Here is a 25,904-nt window from a genome sequence, read left to right as displayed (position 1 = left end):
GCTTCACAGTGCGTGCAGTTGGACAATGACCTGAAGCATACTGCAAAAGCAACCAAAGACATTTTTAAGGCAAAGAAGTTGTTCTGCAATGGCCAAGTCATATCATCTGACCTGAATCCAACTGAGCATGCGTTTCTCTTGCTGAAGCCAAAGCTGAGGGCAAAACACCCAAAACACAAGCAGGAAGTGCAGACGGCTGCAGTAAAGGGCTGGCAGAGCATCACCAGGGAAGAAACCCAGCATCTGATGATGCCTATGTGTCCAACACTTCAGGCAGTCATTGACTGTAAAGGATTTGCAACCAAGTATTAAAACTGACTGTTTAATTGATGATTATGTTAGTTTGTCCAAATACTTATGAGCCCTTAAAGTCGGGGGACTTTGTGAAGAAATGGTTGTAATTCCTACACGGTTCATACTACATTTTTGAAAAATGCCTTAAATGAAAGCTGAGAGTCTGCACTTTAAGCAGGTATTCATTGTTTCATTTAAAACCCATTGTGGTGGTGTACAGAGCCAAAATGACGACAACTGTATCATTGTCCAAATAATTATGGACCTGACTGTAGGTAGCAAACGAACTTGAGTTCGATTGAACCGAACCAAACAGGGCAGGTGTGAAAGCACCCTTAGTCCATGCACTGTGGTCATGCTCAAAAGTACAGGCCGTTTGGATCAGAGTACATCACAGAGGTCGCAGGGGTAGATTATGACGTTAGTCGTGGTGCATACATTCTTGAAAATCCTCAAACTATTGACCACATTATAAAACCCCCAGCACATTGGATTCAGACAAGTATTATGACTGGTAAACAGATGATAATGAGAAAGTTGGAAAGCTGTAGAGGGCCCATTATTTCAAGAATGGATCTCAGAAATGTGCAAGGTGGCAGCTTTTGAGAGGATATCTTATAGCCTAATAAATGAGGTAGAATAACATAATAATAAATGGGGAATGTGTCTGCGGTTCCACTCACTACAGGGGGCCAGTGAACACACTTGTCTGAGTGGGGGGTGTGATTTTGATTTTGCTAAGCACCAGGCTCATAACATACATGGTGTGTGTATATTTATATTTTTGTTACAAAATGTTATGTGTAGTTGTAAACATACAAAGACATGTTATCAGTAGTGCGTACAGCTCTTGTTGGGATTGTAATGAGTGCAGGAGGGTGGATGTGGCGATGGCGCAGCCAGAGGGAGGAAATATTTACATGAACACTATTTTGACACTTACCTGTTATGGACATTTAACAGTGGTGTGGGTTCTATTATATCTGTTAGTCTAAGTCAGTCCTTACCTTTATTATATTTCCTTACCTTTCCTTACCTTTTTTTTCCTTTTCAGGTGGTTTGGTGTTGTTGAATATTTGAAATTCAGTAAACTGAAGTCATAAATAAATAATGATTGATGTGACATGTTATGCATTTTTTTCTCTGCTTCCTCCCCCTCCCCCTCCTCTGCAGCACCAAGGCAGTCAGCAGGTATCACTCTCCGTTCCTGGTGGAGCGCTACAAGAAGCTGCTGCAGCTCCGAGAGCAGCTGCTGCTGGACTGCCAGAGAGAGTGGACCAATTTCCTCGAGTATAACACACGCACACACACACACACACACACACACACACACACACACACACACACACACACACACACACACACACACACACAGCTGGTCCTAAACTCGAAGGAAAATTGCTAAAAACATGTCAGTCTCTGGTAGAGAGAGATGCCTGCACAGCTCTCAGCCTGCCAGAATTAGTCTGTTTTGGTCAAGTACGCCGTCAGTGCCGTCTGCTCAGAGCACAGTATGCACTTACCTTAATTTACACTTGAAAATCTCTTTCCTCTCCCTCTCTCTCTCTCCGCAGCCAGTTTGGGGAGCACTATCACACCATGAAAAGGGCTATTAGTCACCTAGCAACCATGGACTGTCTCTTTTCATTGGCTGAGGTGGCTAAACAAGGGGACTATTGCAGGTGATGTCCTCTCATGACGACTGTAAATATTGGTGCATGTGTGTGTGCGCCTGTTGCGTGTGAGTTTGTACTTGTGTGTGGGATATAGTGTGCATGTGGGCGTCCTGTGTCGTGTCCTATATTCTCAGACAGGCTGTGTGTGGGAGTGTGCACCGGGCTCAGCAGCGTGCTCAGCCAAAACGCCAACATCTCTCCCACTCACTCACACACACACACACACACACACACACTCACACACAAATTCACACACACCTTTAAATTGTCCATTTCTACCAATTTTAGTGTTTTGGCTTCACATCCGTCCTCATCTGCGTGTGCTGTCCCTCTTTTTTGCTGTATTTGGACATTTAATTCATCCCACACGCTGCTTCTCTTTAAATCGTTTTCTTTTTTGCCAGTCACTCAATTTTCCACGTTCCCTGCATGTAAATATGTTTTTTTTAAGGAATAGTTTGACATTTTGTGAAAAAATAAACATATTTGCTTAGTTAGATGAGAAGATCAGTACCACTCATGTCTGTACGGTAAATACGAAGCTTAAGCCAGCAGCCTGTTAGCTGAGCATAAAGACTGGAAACAGGGGGAAACAGCTAGCCTGGCTCCGTCCAAGGCTGTAAAGTGTAAAAACAACATGTTGTCGTCTAACGAGGGGGTTACAGTATGTGCCGGGCTATTTCTTGGCGGGGAGCAGAAACTTCCTGGAGTCTCTGCCGGTTGCCTGGCAGTGTATTTGTCAGGAAGTTACTGCGCCAGTCCTCTCATTTAAATCTCAGCAAGAAAGTCAATAAGCATATTTCCCAAAATGTTGAACTGTTCCTTTAATACAAGCAGGCATCCAAGTTTATGTGTGTGTGTTTTGGTTTATTTTGGTAGAGCCTGGCCAGTAGATCATTAGGCTAATATTATCAGCCAATATCTGGTTATCACAGATAAATTGTATTACTGTGTAAAAAGAGAAAGACGAGTGGCTGCTCTGTATTTAAAAACGTAGATCAAAAGCTTGTGTCAGGTGCTCATGGAGAACGGGAAACAGCAGGATCGACAGGAAGGCAATCCAGGCTAATAGTAAAAATAGAAAAACAAGGATGGAAATATTAAAAACACCTTTTATTGTAGTGGCTAAATCATCAGAAGAACCAACATTTCTAAGCCACTGCAGGTCTTCTTTAGGGCTTTCAAAACATACAACACAGGCATGGCCCAACCTTTATAATCACAGGAACCAATCAGAGGCCATCACATGACCCATATAATGGCATGACAGGTGAGACAAATAGACATTGATGAAAAGATAACAAGTTAGTAAAATCACAGAGTGACAGGCTAGATATGATACGACAGCCAGAAAAAATATATTTTAATATATACACACCTGTCTTAAACCACAGGCTGTGAGAAAAATGGCGAAGCTCGTAGCTCCAGTTGATGGATCCAAAAAGCTTCCCTTAGATTAAGTTTCTGTGTTCTGGATTTTGGAGGAGCATCAGTAAATGTTTTCTTGGCGGCATATTTATTTATTTTAAACCTAAATATTTTCTCAGTGCAAGTTTTTATTTTTTATTTTATTCGTATTTTTTATTTGAATGAGTCCAATTTCAGTGCTGTTAAATATTTAAAATCGAGTGCTTTGTTTACTGTTACTGTCATGTTTGATAGCAAGGTGTGTTGTTTAAGTGAAATAAATATCTTTACTTAGACATGTCTTTATCATAAAATGTTTATCATAAAATGATTTCAGCCTCAGACACAAGGCGACTGAATGTGATCCACAAAATATACTCCTATCCTCTCAACAGTCGAATTTAACGGACACAAAAAAAGAGGAAATAAAGATTATAAGTCCAAATCCATTTGAAAGAAATGCCAAGATTTACTGCTGCTGACCTCTGGGTGACTTATTTTATTCTCTAAGATGTGTTAAGTGTGTGTGTTAGCCTTTTTGTGTCCCTGTATGATCATTCTGTGTTCCCTCTCTGAACTCTGGGGTCTTTGGGTCCGTTAACGCAGCACAGGAGGAACGTCATGAGTGTTTTTTTCCCCTCAGCAACAGTTAGTTGAGTTTGATTTGCAGGGTGAAGTATTGATCGGTTTTGTGGTCGGCTCAATCAGAGCTGATCAGATCAATGCGTTAGGTTGGAGGAGCAGATGCTGCAGAGGCGAGTGAAAGCAAACTTTAAGACCCAGCGTCAGAGTGCAGGGTGTGCAGTTTCCATGGGAACGCAGCCATGTTCTTCTCAAGTAGTTTGGAAAAAGATGAACAACACTAAAATAAGAGAGATGTTTGAACAAATAAAGCATTCTGCTTTTATATGAAGTGTTAAACGTTAATTTAACTTTGACTGTACATAGCATTCTGCTGCTTAGTCTAGTCCGGGGAGTGTGGAGCCCTAAATAACTGAACGGTATATATATATATTCCAACAGTTCTCCGAATTAACGATCCAGCTCCAAAAATAGAAGATCAATACATGGCAGCAAATGGCAATATTGTGGAGGGCCGTCACAAAAAAAAAAAATGTGCGGGAAACCCTGCTTTAACTCACAAGTGTGTTCTCTGTGTTCAGGCCAGAGGTGTGTGAAGGGCAGTGTCAGATTGTCATCAGAGACGGCAGACATCCTGCCATCGACTTACTGATGGGAGAGCACAACCAGTATGTGCCCAACCACACCGAACTACAGGTACACACACGCACACACGGGCTCATTCAGAGCGCTTTGAACAAAGTCGAGCCAAAACACACACAAACGTTTGCTCACTAACTCATTGAGACACTTCTGAAACAAAATTGTAACAGCACACACGCTCATAAATACACACATGATGCACACACTTACAGACTCGCATGGCACCGCACACACTTCCTCGCTCAGTGCTGGAGTGGGTGTAGGTTAATTTTGCAACAGTGGCACAAGCCAATAGGAAGAGGAGCCAAGCTTTCAATCCACCCACCTCCTCAGCTGTGCAGGACAGCATGCAAATATCTTATTCTGTCTCTCTCCTCGCCTGCTGTCTATGTCACTGTTATTCTCCTCTCCTCTCCTCTCCTCTCCTCTCCTCTCCTCTCCTTTCCTCTCCTCTCCTCTCCTCTCCTCTCCTCCAGGGTGATGGCAGGAGAACTATGATAATCACTGGCCCTAACATGGGGGGTAAGAGCTCCTATATCCGCCAGGTGGCCCTTATCTGTGTTATGGCTCAGATGGGCTCTTACGTCCCGGCCTCTGAGGCCCTCTTGGGCGTACTGGACGGCATTTACACCAGGTATGAACACAAGCACGTTGAAATCTAAATCTCAGAAATGATAACAGACTGCATTTGATATTTTCATGTTTTGAGAAGTGACTTAATGCTCAATGTAGCGTATACAGATCCCAACAGCAGCACATCAAGTGCAATCTCAAGATAAACAAGAGCCCACACACTGAATAAATGCTTCCAAACAGACATGATGAATTTGACCAAGTGGCATCACTGAGGTTTGTGTTGTAAATATTGTAAATCATTTAATTTGTACATATGGGCATAATTGATGGGTTACAAGGACATTCTCGGTCACATGTTGTATATAACCTGATGAAGAGGAATTAATGATGTGTCATATTACACCAAATAAATTGTCTTTTTGAGAGCAACTGTTTTTTGTGGGCATTTTTCTCTTGAGAGGTGACTTGGTAACATGTAGAGTACTTTAAAAATCACAAACTTATCCATCATCTCCTCGAAGCTGGACTCTAATACTACGTTATTTTAGTGAAAATGCATGTGTTGGGAAGTACTGAGCACACGACTGGATAAATGAGACTTGTGTTTAGGGCTGTGCCATATCGTCTCGTTCACGATAATACCGGTATGATTTTTAATATCATAAGAAAAATTCTTATTGTGATACTCGCGATATTTTGACGTGTTGATATATGACGTCATACTGTTACCCACGACAACAACAAGCATGGCTGAAAAGTTGTGTGGAATAAACTGTGGCGTCCTGAATGTTTTATGAACAGCTCCGGACTTCTCAGACTCATTTAGTGAGTTACTGCTCAGAGGGAGCTCGTTCAACGGCTCCTCTGGCAGCAGCACAGCGTCTCTCCTTCTCCTCTCTCAACATGCGCATGTGGGAGTCTGCGTCTCAAGTGATTTTGTCATAAACTTTTGGTAATGTAAATTTTCTTAATGCTTGTGGCTCGACAAATATCCCCTACTTGAATACTGATGACAGATGATGTTGATATTTTGTTGGTTTTAAGTTGTGTTGTTAAGTAACCAAAATCCGATATCTTTCTTACGTCTCATGCCAACGTCATGTCGATGTACAATAAAGACATTTGGTTGTGAGGTATGGAGACCAAAACCTAGTGTCTGCAAAATGACGCAATGTAAACATCCACACAACGCGACATTCCTGCGACACCAGACATTTAACATATTGTCAACCAGATTTTCATTCCAAAAGTTTGTATTAACGTCCGGTGCAAACTGAGATACTGCACGAGTTGTGAGTTCGTAAATGGATGTTTTGATGTAGTTAACTGTTGTTAAATGTGGTCCCCAAACAATCAGTCCACTTTTCACTGGGTCTACTTTCCTCTGAAAAAGTAGTCCTATCCAAAACTGTTGAAAGCTGCAAGAGTTAACTATAAAAATATGTTTTTGTTTTTTTGTAATTTGCATGAACTGACACTTCACCAGAATCCTCCAGCTTGTGAATTGGCTTCATGAACCAGTGAGGATTTTTACAGAAACATGAGACGAATTAAAGCAATCATTTGATGCAGCTGCACAGAAAAATGAACACAGCTTGCTTGTAGTCTCTCGATAACACCAGCATGTAGATGTTTATTTTCCTGGCAAGCATATTAAAGATGACACATCAATAAATAATGACACATTCACACTTTATAACAGCATACAAACATTTATCTTTACCTTGTCCATGATGTTAAAGTGACTCAACATTGCATTTGCGAGCCACAGTGTTTGTCTCTTTTTACCGATGGACAGACACAAACATGCTCGAGAAGTGATATCTAAGTGTCTTTTCTACCATCGTCTTTTTCAACAGGGAGACAAAGATTGTGACCATGACAGCACTGACGGAGCACAGCATCACCTCAGCAGATTGTTTCTTATTAGTGCAATTACACATAGAAACGAAGGTGGCGACGACCTGAGGCTAAAAAAAAAACAACAAATCCCACTGTACCCCAAAACACCTTATTCACCTTGTGCCACCTTCATTGTGACATAAATGATTTTATTTTATTATATTTTTTGGGAGAGAGTTACTGCCTCAAGTGAGAGAGTTCAAGTATCTCAGAGTCTTGTTCACGAGTGAGGGTAAAATGGAGCGTGAGGTCGATCGGCGGTTTCGGTCTACAGTGATGCGTAGACAACCGTTGTGGTGAAGAGAGAGCTGAGTTGGAAGGCAAAGCTTTCGATTTACTGGTCCATCAACGTCCCAACCCTCACCTATGGTCATGAGCTCTGGGTAATGATGTGGATACAAGTGCCAGAAATGAGCTTCCTCTGTGGGATGTCTGGGCTTAGCCTTAGAGATAGGGTATGGAGCTCGGACATCCGGAGGGAGCTTGGAGTAGAGCTGCTGCTCCTTCACGTTGAAAGGGGTCAGTTGAGGTGGTTCAGGCATCTGATCAGGATGCCTCCTATGTGCCTTCTGTTAGAGGTGTTCCGGGCATGTCCCACTGGTAGGAAGCCCCTGGGCAGACCCAGAACACACTGGAGGGATTACATATCTCATCTGGCCTGGGAACGCCTTGGGGTCCCCCAGGAGGAGCTGGAAAGCGTTGCTGGGGAGAGGGACGTCTGGGCTGCTTTGCAAGGCCTGCTGCCCCCACGACCTGACTTTGGATAAGTGGTTGAAAATGGATGGATGATTTTATTTTAGGACTCACACTCATTTGCACATTTGCATGTAGCACCCACACCACTCCGGTGTTTCAGACCCCTGAAACGGACACGCTTGAAAACGCTGCTGTCCTCGGTCAGTTTGAAAACTCTGTGGTTGTGTTTTGGTGTGGAGACATTTGGTGACGATGGCCTACATTTGTTTCCTGGGTCTTAGCAGTCACAACATGTCAAACCAAAACATTATAGCAGGCCTTCATACCTTTTGCAATTTCATCCTTCTTGCCATAGCTTCCTCCAGCGATGGAGAATGGTCCCGGTATTGCCCTAATGTGTCACCGTATTTGCTTTGGAACAACTCCAAAGTTGTTCACCATCGCTTGACAACCGTACACTTTCAGTAACACGGTCCATGCAAAGAAATCTCTGGTCTTGCTTTTCGCCACTGCTGTTCTCCCTCCATTGTAAAATACATCCATGGTAACTAAGCAACTAACCGCAGAGTAGACAGTCTGCTTCCTGTTTACACCTGCACACAAAGTGTACCAGAACGGTCATGTGATATTTGTTTTCAGGCGTGGTAGTGTAGACGGAGATTATTTCTGAAACTGTGCTAAAATGCTGGTGTGTACGGAGATCTTTTTCATTTTAAAACTGCCAGCCTGATACTCGTGTTAAAGGTGGGCAGTGCTGGATGTAAATGTTAAATAGACCTGCACTTGTATACCTTCTTTCTAGTCTTCTGACACTCAAAGCACTTTTATACTACGAGTCACATTCACCCATTCACACACACATTCATACACTGGTGGCCGATGCAAGGTGCCACCTGCTACTCAGTTTTTAACACACACACCAATGGAACAGCCATTGGGAGCAATTCGGGGTTCAGTATCTTGCTCAAGGATACTTCGACATGTGGAGTGGAGGAGCTGGGGATCGAAACCTTCGATCTTCCGATTAGCGGACGACCCGCTCTGCCTTCTGAGCCAATACAATGTCGGCTGTTTAGACTGGGCAACAATCAAGTTCTCTTCCATCTTGGCTCATTTGTAAAACTACAGGCAGTGACAGTCAAGTGGGATCAACCACACATATTTCTTTGCTATTGGTTGAGGCTGCGACATCTTCAGTCAAAGTTGACAAAATTGAAATCGCATCGCATTGCATAGAAGTGAACAGGAGGCGGATATTTGCCAGTGTTAATTCTGCGCATGTGTGACTGTGCCCTTAGTGTGGATTTAGCCTCACACTAATCCTTTATAATCCCATTGTGTTCCTTACACACAAGATGAGGTGTGTGGGGGAAAAAAAAGATGAACAAGACCTGTGTGACAAGGCCGGCTCTATTGTTCTGTCACGGTTCTGTACGTTGCAGCTCCCTGTATCATAGGAACCTTCAGACAATAAGGCTTTGTCGGAGAAGATCTTTCTTTTCCCACGGCTGATGATTATTCTCATTATGATGAGAGTAGCAGTGAGCTCTGCATGTAGTTTCCAATCCTGACTACATATTAGAGTGGAGCACAGGCCAATATACGGCATGGTCTCTGTTATTCTGCCTCTGCTGCACTATGTGATTAGACCTAATGGCTTGCAGATGTGTGTAATTGTCTTTTTTGTGGGTTAAGCATGTTCCTATATATTAACCCAGTGGGTGCCAGAGGCCTGTCAGCACACCAAGAGTGTATGTGTGTGTGTGTTCTGATTTCTCTCTTTTAGAGACACAGTTGCCGGTTTTAGAGTACTTATTAGTGTAATGAGGTGATGTGGGCCGGTCCTCATATATATAAGAGTCTGCTTTATGGTCAGGGTTTGGGTTTAGGGATATTAGAATGACGGGTTGGGTTGAGTTGACAGAAGTAAAGAACTGATCATGAAACTTAATTGTAGTACACATTGTATATATTTGGTCATTGTTTAAGATGAAAACAAAATTTAAAAACAAATTTAAACATTTGAATTAAACCAAAATAATAAAAATCATGTCAGTTGGCACATTAAAGTTAAATGCTGTTTATAATATGAAATTATTTTTATTAGAAAGGGGACCTATTGTGATCATTTCCAGCTTCATAGTTGTATTTTGGGTTTCTCCTATAACTTGTTTACATACTTTAATGGTCCGTATTTGTGCCTGTCTCTTTAAGTCTCCCTCCTGAAAATGCCCAGTCTGCTCTGAGTGGTCAGCATTTCCAGGTCTTCTGTATCACAGCGTCTCTGCACCGTCATTGCGGCCGGGGAAGGACTGTAACAGAGAATAGCAGCACTTTTTTATCATAGCACATCACCTTCTAAACACAATCGGACACGTTCCAGCAGGAATATGATCCAAAATTGGGGAGAAATTAACAGCATCAGTCACCAAGATAACATTTTTCCCTGAGGTTAGCATGTAGCTTCATGTAGCAGTGTGGGCTATGTGATGTAAACCCTTGCAGTAGCGTGCCTGGAGCAGATGACCATAAAGAGTAATTGCAAGCTGATGTCATGTTGTCATGACAGTAGAAAAAAAACTGTTGGATACAGTATTCAGAACAGCCTGAAGCCTGAGGGTTTTGCTCACAGAGATTACATGTACATATATGTACCTCATTATTTGAAACCCGGGCCATGTTGAAAATCCTTCATTGTGACAAAAAATACAGAAAAGCATAAGCCCTGAACACACAGAAAGTGTTTTAGCAGCTGGAGGCGCCTTTTTGTAATTGTTTTTAATGAGATTGAAGGTTTTTACCCGCAGTTTTTGTGTTGCAATGCGCCTTGTGTTTTTGCGTTCTAGGTAGGCTACTTGGCGTTTTTGCCGGAGCGCTTTGAACACCTCAAGATGAAAAAACTTAAACTCAAAGCACAAAAACGCCCCACGTCACCTCTTTTTTTGTCATCTTTTTTTCCATTGTCCAATCAGATGATTTGAGAGGCGGGCTTTCTGTGGTGGTCACGACAATAAGTTTACTGGATACCCAGAGTTATACGGCCCGACAATAGACAGCAGGTTGTCAAACTGCCCCCGAGTCATCCTAAAATATGCCTGGAAATGGCCATCATTGAGAGGAAGCTCCTGGACCAACTGGTGGTACTCCCCATGACCCACGCTCTTTTTTAGGGTGTCATGTACCCACACAGATCTCTGTTTATCTGTGCCCAACAAACTATCTGTTGACAGCCTCTCACCCTCAACCAGAGCTACAGCAAGTCCCCTCTGCCTCAATATTTTAGGAACTAGATACTAATTACTGTGAAATAACTAAAATAAATAAATAAACGGTAGATTGATTAGACTGGAAGGTTGGAATAAAGAGGTGAGTCCATGGTTGCCTGGCAACAATAAAAAGACGCAGCAAGTTTTTTTCACTAGCAGCATTTAATTTAAAAAGAAAAAGACACTGCGGCGGACCTCGTGTTTTGCAACCTGCAGAACGCTTTCTGTGCAATCAGGGCCTAATAGGTATATTTTTTGGACACGTTTCACTGTTTACTTTAAGTGAAAATGCTTTAAATCTGAATTTTAAAAGGTAAATTCCACCTAAATACAAATCAGAATCCTATTGTTAAAATACCAAGAGCAACTGTGGGTTAACTTTTTAAAAAAAAAATTAAATCTGAAGGACATAATCAGGTGATGAGACACTCAGTTGTATCATGTTCTTCATGTTTTTCTACAGTGGTGCTCATCACTTTGCAAACTAAGGTAACTGATGTCTTCTACCAGCAGGAAACAACAACTTTTAGGAGAGCACAGGGACATAAAATTGATTCAAATTGATTTGCTTCTTTGGAGCATTTTAAGCCTTTATTTTAGCGAGTTGGTCGTGTGGAGATTACAAGAAATGAGGGAAGAGAGTGGAGTGACGTGCAGCATACTGTAGGTCCTCAGCTGGATTTGAAGCAAGGACGTTATAGTTCATGGTCAGTGCCTTAAAGCCCTGTGTCACCAGTGTGCCTTCACTGATCTGATTTACTAAAAATCTGGATAATTCTTTGGAAATATTGGTTAATAAAACCCAGAGTTATAATGTAACGTTTGGATTACAGTTAACGCTTGTTGGGTAACTAGTGTCAGCTTTAGGTCAGGGTGTGGGGTCAGCTTAGAGAATGAATGTACTTCAGTCAGTGAAGGTCGACCAAAGTTAACCATCTCTGTCTATCTGAAAAAAATGCAGCTTTAAGATCTAATTAATGTCCACAGAGAAAACGCACACACACCCACACGGTATCCGCTGTTCTCTCCTCACCTCTGCTGTTACCTCCGCCGTCCTATCTGTTTCTAATTGGACTGCTTGCCATCTCTCTATCACTGAGATCCTGAGGAGAATCTGTTTTGATAATAAGCGCTCAATCAATTCCCACTGCTGTGTCAAGCGTAATAGACGCAGCGGTGGGATTTGCTTCATCTTGTGTGTGTGTGTGAGAGGTGCTGTGTGTTTATGAGCCAGAGCAGAGACAGACGTGGAGTGAGAGCTTGTGAGTGGAATAAGCAGACTTTGTGGGCTGGGGTAATGAGATGGTGCGTAGGTGTCTAATGGGATATCCTGTCTGAACTGATCCAGATGATTGATTATCAATGAGGATAAAGTGAATAATCTGAAGATCGCTTTAAAGCAGTGTGCCACCTCACAGAGTCTTGGTTTTATTTTCCTGCCCACTCCACTGTGCTACAGCATTTTTACAAATATGCCTCACAGTGGTTTGAGCATAATTCAGTGTGTGCGAGTCTTTTACAGACTTTAGCATAGTAAGCCTGGTGCTTCTGTGTGTGTGTGTGTGTGTGTGTGTGTGTGTTTCCTGGTGGCTGACGGATGCATATGTGTATGTGCAGGTATGCAGCTGCTGCATGTATGTGTGTGTGTGTGTGTTTTATTGTGGGTATTGAGTCCTGAAGGTTATAGAGCACATTCTTCCATCCCTTCATGGTTGTTATGGAAACAGCAAAAGGAAGCAGAATGTAAAACCACGTATTGAAAAGGACCTTTAATCGACCATGGACGCGTAGCAGTGATTATACCATGTTTTACTAAAGTCTTTTACGAGCTCCCCTCCCGTCAGAAAATGCAGGGTTTTTTTTTTATTTTTAGGGGGCCCAGAAATGTTGCTAATATGCAGAAGGACCTCACAAACAGTGCTGAGTGTTTTGGTGCCAGCGGGTCTCCGTGTAACATCATCACCTTGGTGGGTGTTGCACAGCGATGTGAAACATGTTGAGCATGTGGAAAAATGTTGCATCCTAAATCGACTCATTCGTTCCTCAGAGTTTTTATAGTGCTGCAGAGTCAGTGCCTGTGCCATCTTGTAGGCGGCACACAGAGCTGGTGAGGCCTTTAGTGTTCTGTGGGACAGCGTTAACTCTGCAGAAATAAACTGGTTGGACAAAGCTAAATGATTGACTAAATCATTTACAAATGCCTTGTGGTAATGTGCTCACTTTGATCCTCTTGTTGTACAGATCTAGATAAGAGGATTATTTCTTGTGGCTTTATTCTTTTTTTTTGGATTTCCATTAGCATCAACGAAGTGGTTGCTCGGCCCAGTTGCCAGAAGTAAATGGTCACATTTTACTTTGCTGCAAACCCCAGATCTATTACATTTGTATGTTATTGTGTAGTAGATATGTTATATAACTTTACATTACAACAACGCTGTGGTTAACATGTTATATTTAGGCACAAAACCAACTGGTTATGGTTAGGAAAAGATCTTTTTTTTTGGCTTAAAATATTAAGTTTAGGGGCACAACCTGGGCTGGAAAAGCAGCTGTCTGTGTAAATAACAACCGCTTTTTGTTGCACTAACCCTGCTGGAAAAACAGCAATAGGTTTCTAACATTGGTGCTTAAAAAGACACTGGAAATAGTGATGACTGGCTGCATCACAACAGGTTTTGTTGTTTGTTGGTCTCAAACAGTGGTCTGCATCTTGGCAGTCGTCACACCAAGGTCACGCCTATGTCAGGCCAAGGTGACACGCCCTCCACCTTCTGTCACTTTTCTGTAATTTTTGAAAAGTTGATATGATACTTATAGAATGTGCGAATGTTATGTATTTGTGGTTTGCAGAAATGTACGATGTTCAAATTTTCTTCTGGCAGCTGGGCTGGATGATGCGTGTATGAGCTAATATGATCTTTTCCTAACCATAACCAAGTGGTTTTTGTGCCTAAACCTAACCACACATTAACCGCAGTGTTGTTGAAATGTAAAGTAACGTAAAGTTTTAACATGTCTTCTATATTATAAGTGGTCAATCACGTCAATCACTGCTTGTGAACATGTCAAAGTTGGCAGCACTGATTAAATATGAATCCAGATTCTGTTACTGCATTGCCTATTTCTTGCCTCAAATATTTTCAGAGGCATATTTTAGTGCACTGTTTAGCTGTAAAATGAGAACGTTTGTGCCATGTTGGAAACAGTTGAATGCTCAACAGTAAACTAGAATATGTTTCTGAAAGCATTTGAGGCGAGAAATAGGCACTGCAGTAACAGAATCTTTATTCATATTTCATTAGCACTGCCTAGTTTGACAGTCTGACCGCAGTACAGAGCGATTGACATGATTGACAGCTGCGTTGGAGACTGCTCTGGTGTGTGACTTTAGAAACATTTTCAGCAAATAAGAAAGTTATTTATTATTAAAATGTGTCACTGTGGTCACATGACTGCCAAGTGATGACAGCCAGTCAGTTTGTTGCTATCTTATATATGACCAGCACCTGCTTTAAATGATGTACGCAGCTACTATGCTTTTTATGTGTCTTGTTGTCATCGAAAACTCAATCCAGGTCTCAAAATATCAATATGTGACTTTAAAAATTGCATTTGGGTTTGGTGTTGTGTACTGCTGTTTTATTTTGTTTGTTTTTGGCCAAACTCAAGAAGTTTTGATTGGTTAGTGAAGAGTGATGTCACAAGGTGTTAAGGAAATGAAATAACGGGGCAATCTGAGAGCAACAAGGGAACCAAAGGAGTCAGAAGAACAATTTGGCTCAACATTTTTTTGTTCTGGAGAGGTGATGATAAATGGATTCTATTTTCAGAATCACTTTATTTGGCGGGTAAGGAGGGACTTAATGCAGAGCAGCAGGACATCCAGCTGGTGAAGCGCGCCTGTGTTTTTGACTTGCATCCGCTCATCAGAGTGTGTGAACAGCGTGCTTCCTTTTCATCTGATTCTGTCCGTCCTTCCCACCGCGCAGTATAGATCCGATTGTCATAATTTCCCCTGAGTCTTAGCATACATGCACACACACACTATAAATTGGCTAATGAAATGCAGCAGCATGTCTGCCACACCCCTCTCCTATGTGGCGTGTGGTGTAACCATGGTAACTCATGTGCTGTAGGCTCCTGTCGGTGGTTCATTGATACTGTGGTACTATGTCGAAGGACAACCAGGACAGGAAAAGACAGATTTAGAGGTGAGAAAATCTGACTGGCGGATAGATGTGGCATCTGTGATCCTGCTGGAGTCACTGCTGTGTCTGTCAGTGTGTATCAGTGCATCAGAGGAGCTCTCACACTGGATTTGAGGCTTGTGAAGAGCTGAACATGTTGTTATTCTATTTCTGTAATCAGTCAAGTCCTATTGACATGGGCTCAACAGGTGGTGACATCAGTCCTGAACTACATTTGTTCCATTGTTGGAGTCTTTTTGATTCCCTGTCACTGGCCTCAGATTTAACCACAGTGCAACATCATTAACCACAATTATACCTGAATGTGTTTGTCAATAAATTCATTACATGCGTTCCAGGCTGACCAGTAAATGTGTTGTTTCTCATTATACATCGGGCCTCTTGTAAGAACATTTTCTGTTCATTTTCTAGTCTTGTATCAGCAGATTAATGTCCATGGTTTTTGAAAGAGATGTTCAACAATCAGATTCGGGTGTTGTGTTCAGGTGTCTTCATTCTTTAGGTAACATAGTGTAGCTACCTGTTTTGTGGTTTAAAATCAAAACAAAAACTGGTCAAACATCAAGGCTTCGCTTTGTGAGACCTGCAGTTATTGATTGGAAATAGATGCATTGTAAATAAATAATTGGTTAGGGCTGGGAAATGTGGAGAAAATCAAATAAATTTTTGACAGAATACCTGTATATCGTTGGCTAGGCTCAGCCTTAGAGATAGGATGTTTTGGGCATGTCCCACTGATAGGATGCCCCGGGGCAGACCCAGAACACACTGGAGGGATTACATATCTCATCTGGCCTGGGAACACCTTGGGGTCCTCCAGGAGGAGCTGGAAAGTGTTGCTGGGGAGAGGGACGTCTGGGGTACTCTGCGGTTGACTTTTGGTGCTTTCACAAAATATTTAGACAATGACATTTTCAGTACATAATCATCAGTAATGTGGATATATTGACTAAGTGGGTAAAGACAAACAGAAAATGACATCACATTATTGTAATGTAGCCTTTAACGCCTCCTACGTACTGTGAGATTTTAGCAATCTAATAAATTTAGTACAAGCCACACTGTGCGACATGGATCTAATAAACTTGGGTATGACATCAAGTTTGATGCAGGTTGTACAATGACACCGTCTACTGTCTCCTTTGTCCGTCTTTACACGATCATAGTAAGAGCTGGAGGACACATCATAGAGGCAAGGCTTCTGCTGCCACAACTCCACGTGGTTTTCCTTTTTGCTGGAATCCCACACTTTCTTTTAGCGTGTTGTGTCTCCATGGCGAGCTGCTATCTGTCTATTTGTTTGGGTTTAGTGCCAGTGCATCATTTAATGCTGCATTTCTGTTAGCTGGTTAGTAGATGTAGGTGGTAACAGCAGTCACACAGTGAGATGGTCATCCCAAATTTCTGACAATGTCAGAATTTTATCCCAGGCTGTCTTTGATCATAAGACAATAGCCGTCCTTGAACCTTTCTCTATGTTCGCAGTAGGACCACTGTTTTAGAGCCACAATCAAAGATATCACTACGTTTCTTTCATGTTGGCCACTTTTCAGATGCGTTTTCGGCCTAAACTGTTCTGCAGACTTCCTGAGAGGAGCTGCCCACTGGGGAGCTCCCCCAAGAAATACATAAATTTAAGGGCTTTTTTTCTGTGTGCATTTGTTCCATCAATAGGAACGCTGTAGTGACAAAAGCGAGGCGGAGGTTGGTATAGCAACATCATGCTATTGAACATTCTTGTATTTCACTTTGATGAGTCAAAATCGAGTCGTATTTCCCCCGTCACTTATATGTTCAGTAAAGCCTGAACTTCATTGTCCTTCCATTTGTCTGTTTTCTCCCTGTTTGTTCAGTACCAGCTGTTTGTGTTGTCTGTTGTTTACACAGCTAATGGGTTTTTAAAAATTGCAGTTGCCAGTGCTGCATTGGCTCATGTGTTCGACCAATCACTGTCCACTTTCGTCACTCAAAGTTCCTCTTGTGCTAGGAGAGTACCTACTCTGAAATAAGAGCTAAAAACAAGCCCCTCAAAGTGGCGCTCTAAGAAGAATGATTCTTACTGGTTCTCATGGCGCAGACACAATAAAAAGGGGGTGTTCTCAGAACTATGATAAAGTTCCTCCGGTCCACAAACCCCTATTGTTAAGAACTGAACATGGCCTCTTCAAAAGAGTGTAACCCTGAGGGCCTAGAGTTCAAACTGTGTGACACGACAAGCGGGGAGGATGAGACTTGATCCATTTTAACTCCTCCACACTGTCACCCACAAACTGCTGCTGTAGCTCGACTTCCTTCTTTTTCCTCTGTGCAGTTTAAATAAAGAGCCGCAGGGTGTTATAGTTACTGTCTCACACTTTTCTCGCACCCCTTCTTTTCCATCTCAGAGTTCTGGAAGAAAAAGAGAAGCAGTTTCACGGATGGAAAAATTCTCCATTTGTCCGTCTGTGGGTGTTTTTTGGGTTTCTGGAAGAACACCAGAATTATCTCAGTGGCTTCAACTTTGAGAACAAATCATTTATAGACTAGAAGCATTCAAACTTGATACGACATTTTATAATCAATGCATGGACATGAATTCTGAAATCCCCACGCCAAAGATTATTTCAAAATAAAATGATGAGATGATTCTGGCGGCCTTTCAGTAGCTTTTTTTTCCCTTACAGATGAGCGTTAAAGTATTTCCTATAATGTTTTTTGCTTCATTACCCCAACTTGTTGCTAATCTGAAAATGGCACCGTTGCATTAATAATTTAGCTTGTACTGTTGCTTTAAAATGTATGTGATCCACCCTGCATTTGCATTGGTGAGTTGATCAAACACAGAAAAATAGACAGATTTAACCTTTTCTAACTTGGTTGCACACTTGATCGTATTAAAGTCAACAGTAAATATGTATTTTTTGCATTAAAGGAGCAAAAATAGAGCTGTAAGGTGATAACAAATGAACAAAAACTTGAATATTATATTTCATGAGGGAGTCTGACTTTCCATCTAACCTTGAAAACAGACAGCACAATCAGTCCGACAGTCACCATCTCAAAAAAGCACAAAATACTTTGAAAAATGATGCATAACGACCTCTGACCTCTCCTGTTGTTCCTTGTCCGATTGGTCATCAGGATGGGAGCTTCGGACAACATCTACAAAGGGCGCAGCACGTTCATGGAAGAGCTGACCGAAGCCTCGGAGATCATTTCCCGTGCAACCGAATGTTCATTGGTCATCCTTGATGAACTGGGACGGGGCACAAGCACCCATGATGGGATTGCCATCGCCTATGCTACCCTGGAGTACTTCATCAGAGATGTAAGTGTGTGTATGTGTGTGTGTGTGTGTGTGTGTGTGTGTGTGTGTGTGTGTGTGTGTGTGTTTGAATCGACACTCTTAACTAATGACATGGGAATAAGACAGATTTAAATATTTAAAGAGGAAAAAAATATGAGAAATGAGAGGGAAGGCACTGATGGGACATTTGGGTAACCGTTAGCAAAGCTGCTGAAATACCAAATAATTTGAAATACACCCAGTTGTCAAACACACAGATTCATCTTGTTGCTAAAACCACTAGCATTGTTGGATTGAGCCCAATTAACCATCAAGCTAATGGCCTCAAGAGGTGTGTGTGCGCATATGTGTCTATGCAGGTGTTTTATCGTATGTGTTGTGCGCTCTGCAGACTGCAGCGATTGTTTGTTTCGCAGAGAGAGAGACGAGGCTCCAGAGAGGCCACAGAGGCTTGATCTATAATGTTAATATTCTGTTAGAGAGCAAGCTGCAATGGAAAAGGAGAGAGAAGGAGTGATCCCTAGTTACCTTCTCGTTCAGGGGATGTATGTTATACTGCAGCATGCTTCATTTAATCTTCCTGAAACACCCACATAATCAAGGCTGATGACAGGTTGTCCAATGTCCACCTTTGCACTCTCAGGGGATCATATGTGTCTATATGCGTCGCTGACTTTTCTTGATTACATAATTGCTGCTTATTTTTGTCAGCTGTCATTATGATGATATGTACGGAAGGCGGAAAGGTCCAATTTTAGCCGGCAACCAAGGGACCAACGGGAAGAGAGGAGCTGGTGCAGAGGTTTGACAGAGCTGGAGATGTGCAGGGCTTTTTAACTCTGAGTACCTTGAGTACTTGGATTCAGTATTCCTACGAGAGAGACTGTGTGTGTGTTTTCTGCTGGGATTATGTGCACAGTCAAGAGCCCTTTGGGTGTTGCACAGTATTGCGTATCTACATTTTGACAGGACAGATGAGCGGTACCCCGAGAGAATGAGCGAGGGTGTGTATTTGTGTGTGTGTGTGTGTGTGTGTGTGTGCGTGTGTGTGTGTGTGTTAGTAAAGGGGGTTATCAATACCAACATTGGCAAGTCAATAATTGTTCCCCTGTGGAGAACTTACAGTATTTGTTTGTAGCAATATGTGTTAAACCAACGGATCGATACTGTGAGCACAGAAAAACTCATAACACTTTGACGTGGGCTGCGTCCTTCAGCGTCACAGCTGTTTATTTTCTCAGCTGTTTACACTCAGAATATTTTCACTTGTGTAACTTTAAATAAAACATGAGGTGTCTGTTCATTTTAGTATTAATGTGTCTAATTTAAATAAAACCATTTGGCTTTGGAGTCACACCTGCTGTCAGAAAGTATGTTACATATGTCAAATAGTGTGAATGCACATTAATTACCATAGAAACAGTTCTTTTAACATGTGACATTGACGCACGTGTTGACTGTGTTGATATATACCATTGAACAAGTAACTTTACTATCAGAGATGACAGTAAATCTCTAAAAAAAAAAACAACTACATTTGAAATTAAATCACCAAAAACTGTTAAGTAAAGATGAATTTCAGCGAATGTATTTTAAGCTGCACTAATTGATGTTTTTTAATGGATCAAATTACCTGATGAGACGAGATGAAGAGGGAGCTGAGGATCTGCATGTGAAGAGGAATGGGCTTTTGATGAGCTCGTCCTGGGCTCTGGATAAGGTCTCTGGAGGTGAATGGGGTGGAGCTGACAGCTGAAGGGAGCAGAGAGGAGAACAGATTTAAAGTTTGGCAGCAGCAACATGAATGGCTGAAGGAGATCGTAGCAAAGTTTGATTGGCTAACCAGGAGAGGGAACACCCATAGTCAGCTGAGTGGTGGAAGTAGTGGGAGTGTGATACAGAGAGGATTGTGAGTGGATATAGCGTAGAGAAAGTCTTCAAGTTTGAACTTACGCTGAGCTTCAGTAGTTGACCCACAGTCGTCCTCAGCTCTCTGAAGTCTTTTGATCTACTTTGGGTCTTAGTTTTGGCTTCTGGGCCCACAAACTCTGCTCTTATTCGTTTCCAGCAGCAACAAGAAGGTGTTTTCATTCTTCTGTAGCGTTTATGAAGACCAAAACAGAGCTACAAAGTAGGGATGCACCTGTACTGATTTTGGATATCAGGCTGATTCAGACTAAAGATCGCTGGATTGGGTACCAGTGACAATGGGCCCAGTCACAGTGACGCACACAACTCATTAGTTAAACCCTGGTATCAGATTGGTACTCGGTATTGGCAGATACCCAAAGCACAGGTATCAGGACTGAAAAACTTCGGTGTATCCTTGTATAAAGGGACAGTAAATATTAGAGCTGCCCCCTGAAAGTCAGTGATTCGAATCATCGGACCCCTCAGTTTACTGTATTTCCTTCAAGTCAAGCAGTTGGGTTTTCTCAGTTTTTGTTTTTGAGTCAGTCAGTGTGCAGTGCACTTCTAGGACATTTTGGTCCCCAGATTTTGCTGCAGAGTGAGAGCTCCTGCCTTACCCGCTGCTCTTTGGTACAGGCAACTGTCCGCAGGAGGAGAAGCTTTGCACCGTAAGGCTCTGAGATAACGTTATCTATCTTCTGCCTTCTGTTTAGAAGTGGTGAATTTACAGCTCACAGCAACTAACACAAGACAGTCTCTGGCTTTTGTTTTATATCTAGTGATGCCAAAAAATGCGGTTGTACATCTCGGGGCTGTTGTTAGCGCAGTTAGCTTGTTTACTATATTACGTAAGTGTCCCTGTCACACTGAACATCCTGCTTAACACACTTCAAACTCTTAAACTGTGCATGGGAAAAAAAACAGGAACAGATAATTGAATATTTGTATTAAACAGCCAAATCTGATTTGACTGGAAGAATTTTGAGTTGGGTACAGCCCTAACTTTATAAGGTGATGTCAGATGTTGTGTGTACAGCTTATTCTGATGCCCTCAAGTGGCCAAAAATGTATTACTGCAGCATAAGAGTTTCTATTTGCACATCTGCCAAGATGGATACGGATTCCGTTGCATCAGTTGCATAAGTTTGACTTTGTTATTTAGTCTTCAAGGCTCACAAAGAACACCAAAAAGACAAAAACTACAACTAACTAACACTGTTATGCTCGAGTGGTACAGAGGTTTGAACAGTTGGGTGGTGTGTGTGAGTGGTATTAGCGCCCTCCAGACTGTAGCTCCGCTGAGGAGAAAGGATTTATCAACTCAGATGTTCCACGCTGACCTTAGGGAACACGTATTTAATCTCACACTTGAGGAACTTTTTTTCTGGCTATCGTGGATAAGCACACCACCAGCTGTTTCACTGACAGTCAATGAGCCACACAAACCACAGAGTCTGAATTTGGGGCCTCCTGGTGGCTGTAAGAGGATGAGTCCTGGGGTGCAGCTCCCACTTCAGTCCACACTGATGGATTTCTGGAGGTTTACCATTTAAGTATACTTACCCTGCTGCTGCCTTCTGGGTAATCTGACAAGCTGTGTCCAATCTATGAAGCTGGTATTTTGGCATTTGTTTATTTTCTGTTTTCCAAGGACTCAGTCAAAAAGCTCCAAATTGCCCTGATTTACCGCTGTTCAAATATAGATGAATAAACATTTATCTTTGAAAAAACTCCTTCCAGTTTTCATGTTTTGCCAGTTCCACATCAATCTTTGGACAGAATCTTGGGGTTATGTAATCCTGCTGGAAAACGTAGAATGAAAATGTGTAAGTAGCAGCTAATGCAGCAGGCAGCTGCTGCTGGCAGGAGGAGGGAGCTCTCTAACTACCTGTTGTATAACAGCATTGATTTGTTAGAAAAGCCTCGCTATTAAAGGAAAGACAAACAAAAGAAGTTATGCTGTACAGCGAAAGGCCTCCTCAGTACAGGCAGACCTGCAGAGTCTTTCATGCTCACTCCTCTTCCTCCTACTCGCCCTCCTCCTCTTGTGCCCCGTCCTCCTCTTCCTCCTCCTCACCAGACTCCACTGTTCACGTCAAAAGTCAGGCTACTCCTCCTTTGACTCGGTTGTTATAGTAACACACCTTTCCCTGTCCCCCAGCACTCACCTGAGAGGTAGTTAAGAATGTAGATTGGTTTCATAACACCACTCAATAAAAGAGACAGCCTTGACGCAGAAAGAGAGAAAGAAAAGCAGAGGAGAGAGGATCACTAAAACTCACTTCTGCAGGAAGTTGCTGGGTTTCATGTTGAAATCACGATCAGCATACGCTTGGTTTAGTGCATGCTTCTCTCTAGCTGTGATGTGCACCTCATACTGTCCTCTTCTTTAGCCATCACACACTCTCAGACTCACTTGGACTCTCACTTGTATTCACGCCAGCAGCAGGTCCAAGTATTAGCTTCACACTAAGCTCATCACTGCACATCGCTCTCCACTTGTACCATGACTCAGGTTTGCATGTGACTGCACTAACACTGCTGTACTGCACTGTAAGAGCAGGCAGAATCAGACCCAGCTTTACACTTGGAGAACTCACTAAAACTCACTTTTGGCTGCGTGCTGATGGATAGATTTTCAGTAGAATGTATCGCTCCATGTGGGCGTAAATGGTCTGATGTGCTCACGCTGATGCACAAAGCTCCTACGGAGACCCACATGTGCTCCACTGCACACTGCACTGCTCCTCACTGTACTCATATACAGCACATGGAGGATGAAGATGCCAGTCAGTTTTTCTCTCAGCTCACTGTGATTGCAATCCCCAAAATGCTAGCTGTTGTAAGTTGGATTGTCAGAACATTGTTGGAAGCTTTATTGCATGGCATACATTGTTCAGAGCAGTGGCTCCTAACGTGTGGGTTTGATTTGGTTTTGATTTTTTTGCACAGTATGACAAAATGGCAGAAATACAACAACAAAAGAAGCAAGTTGTGCAGATGGATTAAAAATCCTTAAAAAAAGAAAATCTCACCTCAGTAAGCACTATAAGCAAATACAAAATTCAAGTTATCAGCAGAAATAAATAAGCAAAAAGTCATTCAGTCCTTCATTATACTACCTATGAATGAGCACAAATTCAGTTATGCACATTTATGAAACAACCTTTAAAACAACCTTGCATGAAAACCTTTTTTAACAAGAAAAACTGCTTCAAGTGTGAGCATGAATGGTTGTCTGTCTCTATGTGTTAACCCTGTGATAGTCTGGCAACCTGTCCAGGCTGTACCCCGCCTTTCACCCAGTGTCAGCTGGGACAGGCTCCAGCCCCTCCAAGACCCCTAACAGGATAACTGGTTACGGAAAATGAATGCATCTCTAGTTTCTCCTTCAGACAGCTGTATTTATTTATGTTCATTGCCAAACACAGCACATCATGAGAACATTATAATTTACCTTCGCCCAATAGTCAGTTTTACCAAAGGGAACTTGAACACATCATAATGTAACTCCATGCAACCTCCGTCAGGACTTTATTCAGCCACCAGCTGCTAACGGCTAACAGCTAATGTTAACGAGCTCTCCTGCCAGTGTCAACATTAATTTGTTGTTTGCAATGTAGCACTACCAGGGAAACCATAGGGGTGGCAATGAGTTTACTGCATCCTTTGGTCCCGACAATGTCCTTGGAAAGATCTCTGTTCCTTCCAAACATATTTTCTATTGTCTTGGGAAGGACGGGACACCGTTAGCTTCGAGCCGAGAGTTTTAGCATGCGCAAAATTGATGTGACACAAGGGAAAAACATCGTCCACTACCACTGGTGAATATCATCTTACTTGCCGATTGGCTGATGGCCGTCAACAAGATGACTATCGGCCCACACTGATGTACAGCCAATAAATCAGTGCGTTCCTACATATACAGCTTTGAAAGCTCCCTGAAGCACTGCTCCACGTCAGCATCTCAAACAGTCAGTCCTTCTTGCTCCCTGGCTGTTACAAAAAAGCCACAAGCACTGATGCTCTGAGTATTTCTGTTTAAACAAAATACACAATTAGATCTAAAAGAAAGGTCATCACCTCTGAACCTGTCACTGACCCTAACTCATATAATTAAGGCCAATGAGACAACAAGATTGACTTGCAGCCAAAGTCAGAGATCAGAGCACCTCAGTGAAAGCCTTGTTAGTTGTGAGGTGAGACCACAAAGGGTGTTGACTTGAGTCAGAATTAGATTTGTGTCTAATTGGATAGAGAGAAGTAACAAGGCAGAGAGACAGCAACAGTGGTGTTGACACCCTCAGCTTTTTCCTCAGGGTCAGATTTCCGAGTGGAAGCACTAGGTGCTCACACACACTCATGTCTCTACAGGTGTACAGTGAAACAGACACCAATTTGGAGCTCAGAACCCATCGATGACGTAACACAGGAGAAGAAGAGGTGGACAAGGTGACAAAGAAAGTGTTATCTGTGGCATGTGGCGGATCAGCAGTCTGTCAGAGATGATGTTTTATTTTAACCTTTGTGTCAAATCAGCTGAACACACAGCCCGTCCCATCTGGGCCGAGCCGCCTTAATGTTTGAGCACTCTGAGCATTCCTCTATCTGTTTATAAACACACAGCAACTTCTAGCTTACATTAAGAGTGGATATTTGTAGATGATCCTCTTTTTCAAGTCACCAGACTAACACGATTTATTAGCAGAGAGGCCGAGAAATACCCCTCCTAAACAAGCAGAGAATTATCACATGACTCTGCAGTTCCCCACCAGTCTACGGAAAGTTTTAGTGTCTTTTAGCCCATTGTTTTGTTTTATTGGCTCAGTCTGACCACTTATCAGTGTTCCTTCATGCCACAAAAGCTCTGATAAATCAACTGCACACTGCTTTAAGCACCAAACAGCAGACAGACACAGTTTTTGACTAGCTTGTGAACACAGTGGAGCACTTAACAGCTAAAGAGTCGGACGTCTTATCAGACGTTGGTGGAGATCAAAACAGAGCTAAAAGAAGAGTGATTATTCTGGTAAGAAACACATCTTCAAATAAACTTCCAAGCAACTTTTACACATGCACTGCAAAACTAAAATGATCTAGATATTATCTGATAGTGCTACAATTGGATCGGACTTTACACTGCCAGCTCACTAGTACAAAGTCCGTGTAATGTCCCATTGAGCCCATGTAGGAATAGAGCATCTAACTGTCTGAAGAAATCACAGCAAGCAAGTGGGCATGTTGATGTTTGTATAATGAGGCTCAAGCAAAACCTGAAGAAAATCTGAGGGTGAAGAAGACGGTTTGTTCAGAAAGCTCGTAGTTGGTTGACGGTCCACTGTGAGGCAAGCTACCAGCTTTCCCAGCTCCTGCCTCATGGCACCCCCTCGATGCTCTTAGCTGAGTGTCCCATGGGGTCTGAAGTGTTTACTTTAACAAACTTAGTTCTCAAAACAGG

At 42.3% G+C, this 25,904-nt stretch overlaps 1 protein-coding gene across 1 annotated transcript in view; it reads left to right on the top strand.

Annotated features, from left to right (window-relative positions):
• msh3 (mutS homolog 3 (E. coli)) overlaps window positions 1-25,904 on the top strand; it is a 73,710-nt gene that overhangs the window by 37,757 nt on the left and 10,049 nt on the right. Inside the window, exons 17-21 of the mRNA XM_050052019.1 lie at window positions 1,468-1,584; window positions 1,869-1,976; window positions 4,541-4,655; window positions 5,078-5,235; window positions 18,370-18,556. Coding sequence (XP_049907976.1) covers window positions 1,468-1,584; window positions 1,869-1,976; window positions 4,541-4,655; window positions 5,078-5,235; window positions 18,370-18,556 — 685 coding nt within the window. The remainder of the gene's footprint in view (window positions 1-1,467; window positions 1,585-1,868; window positions 1,977-4,540; window positions 4,656-5,077; window positions 5,236-18,369; window positions 18,557-25,904) is intronic.

Source organism: Epinephelus moara, chromosome 8 (assembly GCF_006386435.1).
Source record: "Epinephelus moara isolate mb chromosome 8, YSFRI_EMoa_1.0, whole genome shotgun sequence".
In the NCBI taxonomy this organism is placed as follows: Eukaryota; Metazoa; Chordata; class Actinopteri; order Perciformes; family Serranidae; genus Epinephelus; species Epinephelus moara.
Note: the sequence above shows the minus strand (reverse complement) of the source record. Positions and strands in the feature narration are given on the sequence as shown.